Raw genomic sequence first — 16,870 nt, 5'->3', positions numbered from 1 at the left:
GCTCCCCGGTGTGGACTGTCTACTGGCTCAGCTGTCTCTTAGAGCCCCTGGTCTGTCACACCAGGTGTGTATGTTGAACGCCACAAACTGTGAAGCCTGCAAGAGATTGATTGTTTCCTTTCCTGAAAGGACTGCAGTGGTAAACATTCCCTGTTTGAAGAAGCCTAGAATGGGGCGGGGGGTGGAAGGGGAGCCGCACGCAGCTGCAGTCCAAACAGGAAATGGCCAGGTAGGCAGTTGGGGAAGGGCATCATGGAGCATGCAGGGAGGTGTGGCTGAGGTGTGATGTTTTGAGGACAGGAGCTGAGCGAGAGGGCTGGCCTTGCTGGCAGCCTGCTCAGTGCGGGGCCACACGCTGGTGACCATGGATGCAGGGGTAACAGAGGTAGGCCTGGCCCCGAGGGGCTCCCGGCCTTGCCTGGGAGCAGACAAGTCAACACCACCATTTGGAGCAAGCAGTGCCATGCCACCCCAGGAGCAGGGATGATGGGGAGAGAGCCATAAACCCCAGCTGTTGCATTGGATATGTGGGAGGCATTGGTGATCTTCCAGAACGTCACCTGTCAAGATTTAAATAGATGAGGGAGGCAAGTGTAAGAAGTCAGGGCAATGAGTATAGATGGTCCTGTGAGATCAGTGGACCATGGAGTAGAGGAAATAGCATGCAGGTGTCTGCCTGGGGACAATGGTTATTACTTGATTATGCATTCAAGCTGATGGGGATTGAGAGTGAAGAATTGTTGATAAGAGAAGGTCGACGGAGCAAGGCTCTGGAAATGCAAAGGCCAGACCAGGCAGGGAGTCCTAGAAGGGACAAGAGAAGGTGTGCTGCAGAGAGATCCCTGAGGAGTGAAGAAACAAGCTGAAAATACCACGGGCCAGCGTCTGCAGAGTGTGGAGTTGAAAGGGTGGGACTCACCAATGGAGAACAGAACAGTTGGAGGGAAGGTGAAGCCAAGGCGCAGGGGGCATCAGGAGAATGGACAAGGTGGCCGTGTGGAGAGCGTTGGCACCTGCCAGGGAATCAGAGGCTTTGTGCTGCCATGGGCAGGAGTCAGGGGTCAGCTCGAGAAAACTGACTGCAGACTAGATCAAGGAGGGGGTGAAAGGTCAGGTCCAGTGGCCGGTCACTGGGCCAAGGGGATCAGGGATGCAGCTAGGAGCTTCTCTGCCCATGGGGCAAGGCTGGAGGGGTGAGCTGGCAGGTGGAAGAGAGCGCACCATGAGAAATCATTGCTCAGATGTGTGCACAGGTGGCCTGGAGCTAAGTGAGCCGTGGAGGCAGCAGGAGGAAGGGCAAGAAAGGGCCAGTGGTTAGGAAGGGGAATTTCAGCCTTAAGGGTGGGACGGCATCCTTGGGAGGCCCCCAGACAGCCCTCTTGACCTTGATTGATCCCACCAAGGGGTCTTCCGTGCCCAGACAAGCCAGAGCCAGCTGAGGAGTCACTGACTGTGCTGTTCCCTGGGAATTATGATGAAGAGGAAGCTTCTGTGCTCACCGCAGCTCTGCACAGCCAGCCGAGAGAGCGTGTGTCTGTCACTCCATTGCATGTGGCTGTGTGGGGCTGTGAGTGGGAGATTCGAGGATGCCATGGGGGCCCCGGAGGGGAGAGCCCATCAAGAGGGGGCGCCACTGGCCGTCCCTGTCACATAAAGGTCCAGATGTTGATACCTGATTATTCTGTGTATTAAGTTCAGAACTTCTTACTTCCAAAATGCCTCTGGAGTATTTTTCAAATAAATAATATAAATTTTCATTCAATTTCCTACTAATGTTATAAAACCACCTGTAGAAATGATTTTCATTATTTTAACTGTACCTTAAATGTAGACATAACTTGGCCCGCAGGCGGGATGTCTCCCCGGGGCTTGTGCACAGACATTGACGTTGCTCTGATGAATAAGCACATTGGGCTCATAATTTTTATTGTCCCTGTAGTGGGTACTTCAACACATAATTTCAAGGGTTTTGACAAAAGATAACTTGGCTTTTTAACTTTTTATTTTGCATTTGGTGTTTGCTAACTGCTAATACTTCGTTTTGGTTCTTTTCTTTAGCAGTTTTGAGGAGTGTTGGTGAGTTTTCTGTCTGTGGAGAGAGTGTCTGTTTGGGTCTTGCTCTCCTGTAGAGAAAGCCTGTGCTGTCCCCTCCTCTGTGAGGTGCTTCAGCCCTCGGTGCCACCGGGGGCCCCTGGTTATACCCTCGTAGACAGAATTCTCTCTTCCAACTGCAATGTTCTTTGATAATGAATAGCCCGTCTCCAGTCTACCATTTTGCCTTCAAAACCCAGCAGCATTTTGTTGCTATGTGTGCTCTGAGAGGGGGCCCCATTTCTCCCAGGCCAGGCAAGGCCCCGGGTGCTGGGATTTTAGCTCCTCCCACTAGTGTGGTTGGGAATCCCTTGCTGGCTTCTCTTACAAGAATCTTAGGGCTTCAGTTTTCACTTTACCCTCACCTCTTATGGGAATGAAGCCAGCTTCCATTTTCATGAATGTAATTTATGCAGATTTTTAAAACAGTGTTACTTGGGCCAATTTTCCCCCCTGAAGGCAAACCAAGAATTAATATAACCCAGTGACTTTTCCTACCAAAGAATTAGATGGCGGCCAGAAAGCACTGTGTCTGCTGCCTGGGGTCTCCATGGCTGCCCCAGGCCCTCCCCAGTCATGCCCAGCATGCTTGCTCAGGCAGCAGCCAGGGCTCTGCAGTGGCGCTTTGTGTGGGGACAGGCCCCAGGAGCACCTGCAGCCCTCTGGAACTGTGCCATCTCAGAGGTGGGGAGGCTCGGGGGCCATGGCTGGGCCCTGCCTAAGATGGGACAGGAGGACGTGCTGAGGAGCCTGCTACCCAGACTGAGGCCTCTTGGGCTCTCCCCATTTTTAGGACTAGGTAGTTGAGCACATGTGCTTGTATGTTCACCGTCATCCCCTAACAGCAGCTCTTTGAAATTTACTCTTCCACACCCCCCACCATATGCTTCCTGTGTGTAAGTCCCAGATTACTGTTATTAGAACGTGACCTGTAAGAACACAAGGTGAGTAGGGGCGGTGCTTTCCTTCCGGCTTGGGGGACCGGATGTACTGGTCGGAGTGTACATAGCCGTCAGCATACACAGGCGTGTATCTACGTGACGCACACATGGCATGTGCGCTCTAAATATTGAGGCTAGGGAAGAGCAGATTTATAAAAATCCTATTTGAGATTGTGTTTTTAAGATTAAATTGTCAAATGGCAGCTATTCATTTGGAAGAGTGATTGCAGATTGGAAAGTAGTCGTGTGCACATCGTGCTGTGAAATTACTTCTCAGATCATGCAGGCTTCGTTGCGGCCTGCTGCATGGGCTTCTGGCAAATCCATCGTGTTTTATCGTGGTGTGTGGGCTTGGGGTGTTGTTTCTTTCTGGGGTGCTCTGGTTTGGGGGTTTTGCATGTTTACACTGGAGTCTGTCAAGGGAGGTTTATTGGGGACCTGCCTCCGGGGTCCAAAGAGCCCAGTGGGAGGAGGGAGCAAGTCCTCATATCCCAGGGAAGCGATGGAGGTTGTGCTCCTCCACCTTCTCCCTCTTCCCCAAAACCCAAAGGCAGCTTTTTGAGGGGACCCATGAAGGCTGAGAAGGATGGGGACCAGTGAAGGCTGGGACTCCCATTCCAGCTGGAGCTCACAAGTTCAGATCACAGGAGACATCTTCACTGGGGCCTTATACTCCCTGCTTTCCTTGGCTTCCTCAGATGGTCTAAAAACTAAATTGATACTACTAGATTGCTTGAGGGTCCTGGAGGAGAGACTTGGATTTATCATCTCCCTCTAGAATGGCCAAACACGTTAGCCAGGCCCCACACAGCTGGGACGTGGTCAGTTCTCCGGAGGCTGGTGTTTGTGCTGCGCAGGGGCTGGGCTGTAGCTTTGACAATCAATCCTGAGATCACACATTACTTGGTGATGAGGGAAGGAGGAAGAGCCAGGTTTTCAAAGCTGTTGAGGTGCCCAGGCCTGGCCTCTGGCTTGGCGTGTTCTTCACCTCCTCTTCATCTGATGGAACGTGATTTTTCAATGTAGGCAAGTGCTGGAGAAGGAAGTCTAATTGTCAGGGTCAGAAGTATGAGGGCGGAGAGCTATGGGTGTGTGCACAGAAAGTCTGAAGATTGGCCACATGGAGAAACAGGTTTCTTGTGGAAAGTCTCACACCCACGGCAGTCTCCCTTCACTGTGATAGACTGACCCCTTCTGAGATTAGCAGACCCCGTGCCTCCACTTCAGTACTGCTGATACGTTGACAGGCAAGGTTCTTAGGTGGAAGGCTATGCGCATTTGGGTAATTATTGGATTCAATATCTGTATACGCATTTACGTAAGAATATAGACCCATACAGATCAGAGACAAAAGACTTCATTGTGTTTTAATATTTCAAAGCCTTCTACCATATAGAAAGAATCTCTTGAGATTTACTTATGCCCATCAATAGCTAGACTAGCCTAGGAGAACATCCCTGAGTATGAGAAGGCTTTAGTTAGTGTTGGTTGTGGGCTGGTGTTGGGAGGCTGTTGCCATCCTTATGGATTTGAGAAGACTCCTTAGAATCTGTTCTTATCCTTTCTAGTACACCATCCAGCTGCCAGTCCATAATCTACATACCACAGGACATCATCAGAGCCAAGGAGATCATTGCCCAGATCAATACCCTGAAAACCCAAGTGAGTTACTATGCGGAGCGGCTCTCGAGGGCGGCCAAGGACAGGTCTGCCACTGGCCTCGAAAGAACCCTCGCCATTCTGGCAGACAAGGTAGGAGGCACTACCGTGCTATATGTGAGATGGGGGCTCCCTTGGGTTTTTGGAAACCCTTGCACGCCCCATGCGTGCTTGGAGCCATCCATACAAAAGGTGACATTGGGATGACCTTGAAGATCTAGTGTCAGGTTTAGTTCCCCCAAAGGCCCAGGGAGGTTGGTGATTTGCCTGTGGTCACAGAGCTGGATGGGGGCAGGCCAAGGACAGCACCCAGGGCAGGTGACTTCCAGCTACTGCTTCACGCAGCTGTGTCTTCCCTCAAGTCCATGGAGCCATTGTGGAGGCTGCAGTAGTTCCATAGCTTTCTTAGCAGCTGCCTACTTGGTGCATTTTTTGCCAATTTTTATTGACTTAGAATTTGAAGAAAGAAGCTGAGTTATTATACAGACATACATTAAAGGAAATATAACTTCATTGGCTTACATATAATCAATAAGCCATTTTCTAATTAACTGTAATTTTGATCCTGATTAAAAATATACATAGGGGCACCTGGGCGGCTCAGTCAGTTAAGCCTCCAACTCTTGATTTTGGCTCAGGTCATGATCTCTGGGTTCCGGGATCAAGCCTCATGCCAGGCTTTGCGCTCAGTGGGAAGTCTGCTTGAAGATTCCCTCTCCCTCTCCCTCTGCTCTTTGCCCCTCTTGTGTGTGTGTGTGCACTCCCACTCTCTCCCTCTCCCTCTCAAATAAATAAATCTTAATATATATAAATATAAGTATATAAATATTGGTCACACTGGGGGATTAGATATACCAGATCATTTTGATGGATGATGGTCTTCCAAATTACTCAGTCTCTCAACACACACACGCACACACATATAGAGATTCTCGTCACACTTCCCCACGCACACCCACTTTGCTGGGGTGAGGTGCTGTTCCTGATCAGAACGTGTTATATCCTTCACATGTGTTCACTCAGCAAGAAGATCGAGAGCTAGAAATTAGATCCACTTGAAAAAGAAAGATGATGTTACCGGAAGGAGAATTATGAGCCACAGAACTGCTGCCTACAGAATTCCCCACAACCACAGTGCTGTGCTGAGAGTCCCCCTCCCCAGAGTCCAGAGCTTTAAGTATTAGATGCAAACAGATAAGACTTACGTGATCACATCAAATTCCTGCCTGTCCCTTGGAACTAGAGAGGACAGCCCAAGAAGTCAGTGAAGGCAAGGACACTGGGCTGTCTTCAGGCCCTTCCTTGAGTCACATCAGGCTCAGAGGCAGGCAGGGATCCAAGAATGTCAGAGGTTTCTCTACCTCCCTCATTCTCCCCGTGTCCTCCAGTCTTTTTGTGGGAGCCTTTAAACTCAGCCGTCCCAAGGGCTCCTGCGCTATGGAGAAGGGTGCACAGCTGGGCCTCAGTACAGTTCCTGAGCTCTCAGAGACGACCGGCCTTGCAGGCCCTCACCTGGGGGCTCAGCGGCTTTGGTTTGTGCATACTGCAGACCCGGCAGCTGGTCACCGTGTGCGACTGCAAGCTGCTGGCCAACTCCATCCACGGGCTGAACGCGGCACGACCCGACTACATTGCCTCCAAGGCCTCCCCCACGTCGAGTGAGGAGGAGCAAGTGATGCTTAGGAACGACCAGGACACCCTCATGGCCAGGTGGACGGGGAGGAACAGCCGGTCTTCTCTGCAGGTGGACTGGCACGAGGAGGAGTGGGTGAGTCTGCTGCCTGCGGCCCTCATTCTGCCACTGAGCTTGGGTTGAAAAACTCAAAGCCTCTTGCCAGCCCCTCCCCGCCCAAGAGGTACCTAACAGGTTGGCCGCTTTGTAGACAAGCTCCACGTCTCCTTCCGGGATGGCTCTTGAGCCACCTGATTTAGGGAGGGAGGTGGCATATTCATACCTTGTGTCCATCTGAGGGGCAGGGCTGCTGCAGTCCAGGCTGGTGTCAGACCTGGTTGTAAAGGGGGTGATGTTCTCCATGGAGCCCTTGCCCCGCTGGCGGCCTGTCTCCTGTCACTGTCTACTAAAGACCCACCAGGCCCCCTGCTTCCCCAAAGCTCTCTACACAGTTAGCCCTGGGAGGGGGTATTTTGTATTTGTATTTTGGTGGATAGGGGAGGAGTCTGGAGACGCTGCCCCTGACATCGTGTGCGTTGCATCCTGCTTCCTGACAGAGTGGCCCTGAGAGCTGCATCTGTCTCTCCTGAGGGAGTGACACATCACACAACTTGTTTTCGTCATTGTTTAGGACTACTGCTTGGAGGCATTTTTCTGTGAGGCACTGAGTTTTTTAGTCAGCAGCGAAGGGCTCCTCCAGCCCTGCCCTGGCGTCCTGTATTCTGTGTGGGTTTCTGCAAACCACTCCCAGCCCTGCCGCCCCACTGCCCCCCGTCTGAAGTGATCAGCTGCTTCCATTACCTTCCTCAGTCCCCTCTGTGTTGGATGGTTGTAGGAGGTCTGCAGCAGAGGGAAGAGGAGACGAGCTGGCTCACTGGGCCCTGTGGCCCTTCTGGAAGGCACTGGGAAGTCCTGTCCAGCCTCTGTGACAGTTACTAGCAAACGTGTCTCCAACTTTAAAAACAATGACTGCAGTACATTGATTTGTGTTTTGAAAAGCAAATAGTAATAGGGAATTCTGAATAAATGTTGATATTTCTTAATTTGTGTCATTTTAATGATCACAGTGGCCCGGGGTAGGGGAATCCGTGTATGAGGGGAGCGCAGGGGAAGGGGTTTTGTTCTCTTCTGTTTTCCCCATCGGGAGAGCTGACCCCGATGGGTCCTTTTGGTTTGGAAGGAGAAAGTGTGGCTGAATGTGGACAAGAGCCTGGAGTGCATCATTCAGCGGGTGGACAAGCTGCTGCAGAAGGAGCGCCTGCACGGCGAAGGCTGCGAGGACGTCTTCCCGTGCGCGGGCAGCTGTGCCAGCAAGAAAGGTAACCGGAACAGCCACGCCTACTGGATCAAACCGGAAGACCCCTTCTGCAGTGGCCCCTCCTCACCATGCCCCTCCACCATCTGCTCGATGCCGTCCTCACCTGCATGCCATCCTCACCTGACCACACGTGCGTACGCCTCCACGCTTCCATTCATGCTGCCTCCACCCCGCGCTGCATCTGTCTGTCTGTGTCTGACTCCATGACCTCCTCCCCCACGCAGACTGCAGGGAGGGCTGTCAGGCAGAGCTGGATGTTGCAGTGCACGGAGCCGCGGGCAGTGAGGGCAGCAGCTCCTGTAGTCTGTGCCCGTGGAGCCCGTGTGTGGGTCTGCGTGTCCAGCAAGGGCAGACTCTCAAGGCCACATCAGTGAGGGTGGGGCTCCCGGGCTGTTCTGGCTTGTAAACCAGTCTGAGAACCTGGAGGAGGCCCAAACGCAGATGCTTTTCTCATGAGATGGTCGATTGCAGTAGGAATTGGTAGAATCAAGGAAAGGGTGACTCATGCAGGGACACAGCTGGATGAGAGCTGTTAGCAGGCTCAGCAGCCTCGTCTAAAGGCTGGTTGTCATCAGCTGGGTGTGCTGTTATCCAGCAGGGGATGTTGCCTCGGCACTTGTTGGTAACTCAGTCAGATGGTGGAACCCACTCCTGGGGCTGAGTTCGGGTCTTCTGTTCAGCACCACCCCCGAGGCAGGGTTCTCAGTAGATGGTAGGACGCTGGCATGAAGCAACACACTTCAGAAACAGTCTTCTGCCTGCAGAGACCGAGCACAACCAGATGCTCTGCCCTGCATTCAGCCCTAAAGCTGGGCACACATGCCTCCTCCACCAGCCCCTCCTTGGTCCCTGTCACTCAGGGCCTTCCACCTTTTCCTGTGAGAGCCGGAGGGGGGCATGGGCCAGGCAGCTGAGAGCTGGCTGCAGACCTAACTTCTGCCTCCTTGGCTCTCTTCTGGGAGCGGTAAGCTGTAGTTAGTGAGGCCTGGTTGTGCGAAGCCTAGTCTGCAGACAGCAAGGGCTTTTCATTTCTGAATCGGGCAGCTTTCATTTAAGGCAGAAGCGTGCTCCTTTATGAGAGCCTCTTGATAAATCCTTCATTTGTAAGATGCCCCTCACATTTTCAATCTGCCTGCAGTCTGTTCCCAGGGCACGATTTCACTTGAGCCTCTGATTCAGCAGTGCTCACGTCCTCCGCCCTTCCATCTGTGAAGGACTGTAGTTTCAGTTCCCCAAGCCTGTGATTGGTTTCATGGAGCTATTTTGTCCTGTTTGTCTTCTCATTTTCTTATGTAAATTGTGTTTTTTAAAAAAAAAAAATCTGAAAGCTCATTGCTCATTTCTCTTCAGTATTGTCTTGCTTGTAATTTAAAAATTTTCCTGCAGCTATAAAAAGAGTAATTTATTGGATTTTTTAAAAAATGCCAGAGGGAGTTTATTTAATCAGATATTCTGTTATATCCATAACTTAAATGTCACTTTCCTTCTAGGCACATCCTGTATTGGTCAAATGTAGACAAATTTAAATGCAGTTTTCAAGTTATTTAAATGAGCATTTATTTATGGTATTTAGGGTCTGACTTGTGTTTGCCATGCAAATCAGCTCTGTTGTGATCATGGGAATGTGAAGCACACATTTGGGAGAGTCTAACTCAGCTGATCAGCACTCACAGAAGTGTTTGAAACCGTATGCCGCTAAATTAACTGTGGATGATCCTTAATTAATGAATTAATTTATTTATTTTTAAAGATTTTATTTATTTGATGGAGAGGGACAGCCAGAGAGAGAGGGAACACAAGCAGGGGGAGTGGGAGAGGAAGAAGCAGGCTCCCAGCAGGGCAGGGAGCCCGATGTGGGGCTCAGTCCCAGGACTCCAGGATCACGCCCTGAGCCGAAGGCAGATGCTTAACGACTGAGCCACCCAGGCGCCCCATGATCCTTAATTTAAAAATCTGGAGCATAGCTAGGAAGCTCTTCAGAGATGGCTCTGATCAAGAGGATCAGAAAGCACGAGACTGCGAGCTGCTTATTTTACCCAGTCTCTTACCCTCAGGGGCCGGAGCTCAGCTCTGTCGTGACTTTCTATACCGTTCCAACTTCCTGGGTGGGTTGTTTTGGCCTAATGAGCAGGTTGTGTTCACACCAGCTTATCATATACGAAGAACCCTGGGCCATCATGACTTTTCATTCCAGCTCTGCACCCTGTCCTAGATCTTTGGTTTCCATCTTCTGCTAAGGAGTCGCCCTGCCTTCTAGCTCGCTCTCCCACAGAGCTCACCAGAGCCTTGCCTGGAAGGCATGCACCAGTGCGGGACCCACTGACAGGTCCCCGCCAGCTGAAACCACAGAGGCTCCAGGAGCCTCTCCTTCCTTCTCCCACTTTCTGCACAAGTCACAAGTGCCCCACGCCCCTCTGCATCGCCAGCCGCACCCACCCCATCTGGTGGCCTCCATGACCTGCCATGCATGCACTCATCCTCTTCTCATCTCGGAAGAGTCATTCAGACAAACCCTGGGCCAGGTTGTTTTAACTTGAGGCCTGGGGATTGCACCCCGGATCCGTATGCCCCCTGAGATTATGTGCGAAGAGAAGAGGAGGTATAAGTGGTCGTCAAATCTCAGGGTACAAACCACTAGTCCAGGAGTCCTGAAGGAGACCCTACACCCCCCAACACACACTCCCTGCTTTGATTGAAAGACTGAATTTACCCAGTTGAGTTTAACCCCTAATGCCTTTTCGGGAATGGTCACAACCCAGCTATTTGGGATCACCACAGAAGATCATGAAAACAGGCCCCTCGACCTTCCTCGTCACTCAGACTCAGAATTTTGGAGGAAGGGGTTATGGGGAGGCAGAAATCTGTATTTTTTTTTCCAAGATGTGGGGTAATTCTGATTAGCTGGACAGAGGTCTGAGAACCCTGCTCTGTATCCCTGCACACCACTGTGGGTTTCTGGCTTTGTTAGGTAGACGGTCTCTGGGTAGTTAGGCTCTAATGAAGAGGCTGAAGTCTTTAGCTCACAGGGGCCTTTACGTTTGCCGGTTGAAGGAGTCCCTGCCAAAGGTGATGAGAGAGGAAGGATCCCTGCCCACTTCCACCCCTGGGCAATCCAGGTTGTAAACGTCTCCGTACGGCTGGTTCCAGCTATTTTTGGGGGCTCTGAAACCACCCATTTCAGTACACTGAAGACATGAAATGACCCCTTTTTAGATTTGTTTTCTTCCAGGTGGCTCACCCAGTTAACCAAGGAATTTTAGTTTTAAAGGGAAATACGAAATTGAAATGAGTGCTTCACTTGCTGAAATGCGAGTCAGTGTAGGTGAAATGGAATTAAAATTGGCATTGTTTGAGTGACCTGGAGGCACATTGTAATTCTAGACTTCCCCCAAATCATAAAAGTTTTAAATTTGATTTAAATTTTTACGATTGGCGTAGATGTGGGTTGGTATATTGGTTTCATCCCTGGATCCTAACCTTTGGGTCTCAGCAGTCCGTCTGCAGCCCAGGTTCCACTCACGAGTCAGGGCAGCGGGCTCTGAATTGGGGCTGATCAATTTGCTGGTCAGTCTCTCTCATTGTAAGTGTGCTTCCAGATGCTGTTGAGCCAACATGGGCTCCGCCACATACAATGTGATCGATGTGGGCACCTTATCACATTGTAACATGCTAGTTTGCTTACCTGAAAGGCATTTTATGTTGAAGTCTTAGCAACATGAATGAATGAATCAGTGAGTCGGTCGGCGTTTACCACCCAGAGGGTTCGGCTGCCTCGGAGCAGCCGAGCGCCCGCGTGGGACTTCACGGGAAAGAGGCAGGCAGGCCTCCGACCTCTTCTCTGTTCAGTTGAGCCACCTTACGGCCGGCTGCCGATGCAGTTGCTGTAAGCGCTGAGTTGTTCATGTTTGAACTTTGTGCTGCTCCTTAATCATCCGTGTCGCCCTCCATTTCTGTGCAGATTGCAGCCCCCCTCCTGACGAGTCCGGCCCAGGTACGTGGTTTCCATACACGGCTTCTGCAGATGTCTTTTGTAACCCTCAGGTAGTGGTTTGTAGCTGAATTATCCAGGATTGCCTGTGCTTCCAGAGTTAGGAAAGTATTTTAGGAGTTTCTTCATTTGAGGCGGCTAGCGACTTGTCTTAGGTCTGGTGAGGAACCGGTTGGGTTGGGGACGGTGGCCTGAAGCAGGCTACCACATGTACTTTTCTCGCTGGCCCATCAAAACCTTGTCAGATTCGTGTCCGTGGGTGCGTTGGACTTCCTGACTCAGAGCAGTGCACATTTGTAACCGATACTTCCTGCGATCCCACCTGAACTTGTGAGCGTTCCACGGAGGGGGTGCAGCCACCCAAAAGTTGCAGCATTCACAGTCCCACGACATCCTCTCTCCTGAGTCTGGATGCAGCTAGAGTTCTTCGGCATGGCTAGCAGGCTCAGCTGGAGATAGTGCTAAAAATGGAATCTTTTTGCTGCCTTTGCATGTAGGAGTCAGTGGTTATGGCTCTAGTTCAGGGGTCGGCCGACTGCAGCTCCGAGCTGAATCCTGTCCACCGCCTTCTCTTGTAAATAATGTTTTATTGGAAATCACATCCGCTCATTCACGTGTTGTCTCTGGCTGCTTTTGTGGGGCAGTACCAGAGTCAAGTAGTTGTGACAAGGACCCCATCATCCTCAAAGCCTAAAATACTTACTGTCTAGCCTTTTACCAAAAAAGGGTGCCGACCCCTGCTCTAGTTCATGTTGAGTTTCCTGGTCGTGGCTTGTGGGTTCCCCAGAGTGAGCATGAGACCCCCAAATAATATGCTTTTGCTTACCCCCCCCCAAAACCAGCCACCCAATCAGCCTGATGATTGCGTATTTCTGACTGGATATTAATGTGAGGTAGCAGGACACCTGTTTTAGATCCAGAGCACAGTAAACTAGTGATTTGGGGGTTTACCAAACTCTCCCTGTCAGTTTTAGCAAACCCTCAGCTCATATAGCACCATGAATTTTATATCAGCTGTGTCGTTTCTAGACGCACTGGTGGCTTGTCCACAGTTAATATCAATGGGCTAAAATAGTCCTCTGCCAAGAGTTCCTTTGGCTTTTCCTAGAGAGCTATATTTTATCTCAGTCAACACACACACACACACACACACACACACACACACACACACATTTTTTTCTCTCACTCTTTCTGTCTTTCTCCCTCCCTCTCTCCCTCCATTCCCTGTTAATGAGGGGGAAAATATGCAAAAGCAGAGTATGGATTTGAAAAAGCCCTTCAAAGTTACCCAAGGTAGTGTGCGTGATCCATGGATTGGCCACCAGTCAGGGAGCCCTGACAGATTAGCACCTAGACAAGGAGCTTGCCCCCAAAGTGAATCAGCTACATCACTAAGGACCCTGTTCAGTTGAGCTGTCAAGACTTTCTTGACAAAGGGAGCAGAGAGAGTATGACCCTGTTATCAAATCTAACTTCCCGATATCTTTACTTAGCTAGGTCCTGGCAGAAATCTCATTTCTGTCCCTGAAATTCATTTTGTCTGGAAGTTTCTAATTGTAGTTTTTCTTCGTATTTTTTCCCACCCCCCAATCCTAACTTGGCAGAAGCAGGCTGACACAATAGAAATAACATAGAGTTTAGAGTTAATCAGACCCATACAAATGTTCATTCTTTTTGTGTGTCTGGGAAGACACTTAACCTTCCTGAGCCTGTTTCCTTACCTGTATTAATAATCCTCCCTCTATGGATTAAATGAGAAAACAGTTGGAAGGTAAAGCACTGACAGGTTTTGCATATATGGTGGTTGGCACTCTTCTTGAACTCTGGAACCATCCAGACATGTCTAAGCCCTTCTCCGGGCAGGTGGCAGACACATATCCCACCTAGACCCACATCTTTTCTCCAGGACAAGCTCCTAGTGCTTTTTAGCCATTCTTCCTTTACCCCCAGTGTTTTTCAGGGTTGGTTTTTTCCCCCCTAATGAAACAAAACCAAGTCACACTTAAATGGATTTTTTTGAAAGAGAAGTAGGTAAAGTCAAAAAGTATTGCACGGAGAAGATTTGCTTAGTCAGCAAAGACGACTATGTGCTTTCTGATCATTTTCAGAATAAAATGCGTATTAATTACGTATGTACAGATGTACATGCATGTTAAGTGGACAAGCAAAGTGAAACTGGCAACACTTGCTCTATGAGCATTTACTTCTTAGTTCATGAAACCCCAGTTACTTGGCTATTAAAACTAAGCTACCGTTGGTCTTTTTTAAATAGTTGCTGCTGAGTAAAATTTACATGCGTGAACAGAGTTCTTCAGAGAAACAAAAACATGGCCTCTGAGATTTTTTAGAGGAAGAAAGAGACTTGGTCTTTTCTAGCAGAGCTCTTCCATTTTACCAGAAAGGACCCATGTGGCCGAGTAGTCTAGAGACTTGTCCATGGCCACCATTGCCTAGCAGCAACCGGGGCCCGAGACTCACACTGTCCACTCCTCAGTCCAGTGTCCTCTGTCACTGTGACTTCTTTGCTAAGACCTTTTCTACTGTAGACTTTCTAAATTTAAGCCTGCTTTTTTTTTTCTTTTTGCATCACGTATATCTTTGTCCACATACAGTGTGCCTGCGTACACAGTGAGATCATTTCCAGATTTTGAATGGCTACATATACTTGAAAATCTGCATTAACCAAACACTGAGTATAGGGAAGTCCTTTTGCAAGTTTTAGGCCTTCCTCTGAATCTGTTTCTCAACAAAGTGCTACTCATACGGTTGGAGAGGAGTGGAGCCAGTCTTCCTTCTCTCTGGCTTTTAGATTCTGTTTATCTAAGATAGACCTACCCTCTGGCGGCCATACCGCCTGCGTGGCCCGTGGCCTCTCCCCAGTGCGGTGATGTCTGTGGGCATTCTGTGACTCGCACCTCATCCTAAGGGGCGTGTGCTGTCCAGGCTCCACTCCCCACCTGTGCCACATTTGCTGCACCTGCTGGGCTCACCCAGTGGTGATGGTTGAACGCCTATTTCTGGGCTTGGTGACCTGTTATAAATAGAGCTGATGAGGGCATGTCTTTTCTCTTTTAAATACCTTCTAAATAGGAAGACGAAAAAGAGCCAAAGCCCAAAATACCTTTAACTCTGTTTTTCCACTCGGGGGTTCTATTTTTAAGAAATTGTTTTGGTACAGGGTCACAATTTCCTAGTATCTCTAAAAGAAAACTAAACCAGAAATAGAGACCAGGCGGGAAGGTGGGGGCTGGGGGAGAAAGTGAGGGCAGAAGCAGGGAGTAGTCTGAGAGCTGAAAACTGGGGACACCAGGTGGAACAGCCTTTCCTCCAGACTGGGAAGTGAGACTAACACAGCCGAACATAGCTGCACAAGGATGGAGGTGTCCTTTTCTCTAAAAGGACAGGGGCCTCTGCCTTCATGGCCGGGGCATAATGACGGGTCACTTCTCTGGGGGCCCTTCTCTCCCTGGGGGGGGGGGCGGGGGGGAGGGCAGTGGTGACTTGCAGATGACTCGCAGAAGCTTTTTTGTCATTTTCTTCAAAAGGAACAATCTTGAACATTTACGGGTACAGTCCCAGTAGGTGAGGGAGACCAGGCCTTCCTCAGCCGTCCCCAGTAGCTCTGCTGCTTACTTAGTGGAAAAGCTTCAGGCTAGAGGGTTGGGGACCCGGGGTGGTTCCAGGGAGAACTTGGTGCCCGTCCTGGGCCAGAGCTTGGGCCAAGCAGAGTTATGAGATGCAGAAGGGGAGGGGAGGGGGGAGAGGGGCAGAGGGGCGGTAGGGGCACATAACTTGCTAAACTTCTAGAACCTGACTCTTGAAATCTTCCTCCTCAAACGACTCCTTCCTCGTGCCCAGGTGAATGGAGCGAGGCGCTTTACCCCCTGCTGACCACCCTCACAGACTGTGTGGCCATGATGAGTGACAAGGCCAAGAAGGCAATGGTCTTCCTGCTCATGCAGGACAGCGCCCCCACCATAGCCACGTACCTGAGCCTGCAGTACCGCCGCGACGTGGTCTTCTGCCAAACCGTAAGCCCCGGGAGTGGCGTGCGGGAGCCCACGGGCACCTCTGCCCCCAGAAAACACAGCCTTAGAAAACCTTTCTCTCTCCTCACTCTGAAAAAACCAAGGATGGCAACACTTGCTCCTGCCTGTGGCTCTTAAGTGCCTTTAATAGAAAGGTCTAGATTTCAACCCTGAGGGAGGAATCCTACTCGAGAAGTGTGTATTTAGGAGAGGGTCTGAGTCCGCACTTGCTTCTCCCTGAGGAAGTGGCGGGCGTCGGTGGGTTGTGCACTCCCCCTGCTCCTGCCGGAGGTGTGCCGGGTTCCAGACAGCCCAGGCCTCTTGACGACGTTTCTTCCAAAACGGAGTTTAGTGAGGGAGACACAGATGCTGCTGTCAGTGCAGTCTGTTTACTTGTTTATAAAACAGCAGGTGCCTTGGTTCTGCTGCTCGTGCACAACTGTTACAATGATGTTGGCGAAGGGAAGAACTCAAGCGAACGTCACGAGTTTAGCAGATGCCAGTTACCACGTTAGCAAAGTGAGCAGTGACCGAGGGTCAGGCTGGTGCTCTGACATTCTTCCAGCCCAGCCCCACAGAAAATCTCCCCCTGGGGTAACTTGCAGAGTGACCGTGTTCTCGCTCCCTTCTGTCCTTTGTCGTGATCACTTCAGTTTCCAGCCAGAGCTGGTCTGAATCTGTGAGTATATAGGCCCTTTTGACTGTAGGAAATTAATTCTGGGCTTCCAGAAGGTTCTAGCCCAGGAGTAAGCCCAGGCAGTTTGGGTTGAAAGCTGAGCCAAAACCAAACCAGCCTTTGGCAGCAATAGGAGTGGCAAGCCTAGAGTACTGCACGGCCTCTCCGTGGCCTGTGCCCTGCATGGCCTCAGAGCCGAGCGCCCCCCACACCCCAGAGGGAGGAAGGGAAGAGGTGCTACTGCAGCCCAACCAGAGCAGTGGAAGCAGAGAAGCTCAGGGCTGGGGGCACGGCGCGGGCTGGGAGCCACTTAGTGAGGAGGTGTCTGCCCCCCACAACCGTTTCACCTCGTGTCTCCGCCCCCCCCAGCTAACTGCTCTCATCTGTGGCTTCATCATCAAGCTGAGGAACTGCCTGCATGACGACGGCTTCCTGCGGCAGCTCTACACCATCGGGCTGCTGGCCCAGTTCGAGAGCCTGCTGAGCACCTACGGTGA

At 50.7% G+C, this 16,870-nt stretch overlaps 1 protein-coding gene across 14 annotated transcripts in view; it reads left to right on the top strand.

Moving 5' to 3' along the window:
• Nucleotides 1-16,870, top strand: part of INPP4A (inositol polyphosphate-4-phosphatase type I A) — a 131,448-nt gene that overhangs the window by 91,265 nt on the left and 23,313 nt on the right. For 7 of the 14 annotated variants that reach the window (XM_045771788.2, XM_087863316.1, XM_087863317.1 and 4 more), the window contains 7 exons: nt 2,059-2,076; nt 4,601-4,784; nt 6,241-6,459; nt 7,544-7,811; nt 11,640-11,672; nt 15,528-15,700; nt 16,743-16,866. In XM_045771788.2, coding sequence (XP_045627744.1) covers nt 2,059-2,076; nt 4,601-4,784; nt 6,241-6,459; nt 7,544-7,811; nt 11,640-11,672; nt 15,528-15,700; nt 16,743-16,866 — 1,019 coding nt within the window. The remainder of the gene's footprint in view (nt 1-2,058; nt 2,077-4,600; nt 4,785-6,240; nt 6,460-7,543; nt 7,812-11,639; nt 11,673-15,527; nt 15,701-16,742; nt 16,867-16,870) is intronic. The other 7 variants (XM_087863325.1, XM_087863323.1, XM_087863321.1 and 4 more) reach the window with 5 other exon arrangements.

Source organism: Ursus americanus, chromosome 7, assembly GCF_024610735.1.
Source record: "Ursus americanus isolate L20-20 chromosome 7, mUrsAme1.1.p, whole genome shotgun sequence".
Lineage (NCBI taxonomy): Eukaryota > Metazoa > Chordata > Mammalia > Carnivora > Ursidae > Ursus > Ursus americanus.
The sequence above is the reverse complement of the archived record's forward strand: the minus strand, read 5'-3'. Positions and strand labels throughout refer to the sequence as shown.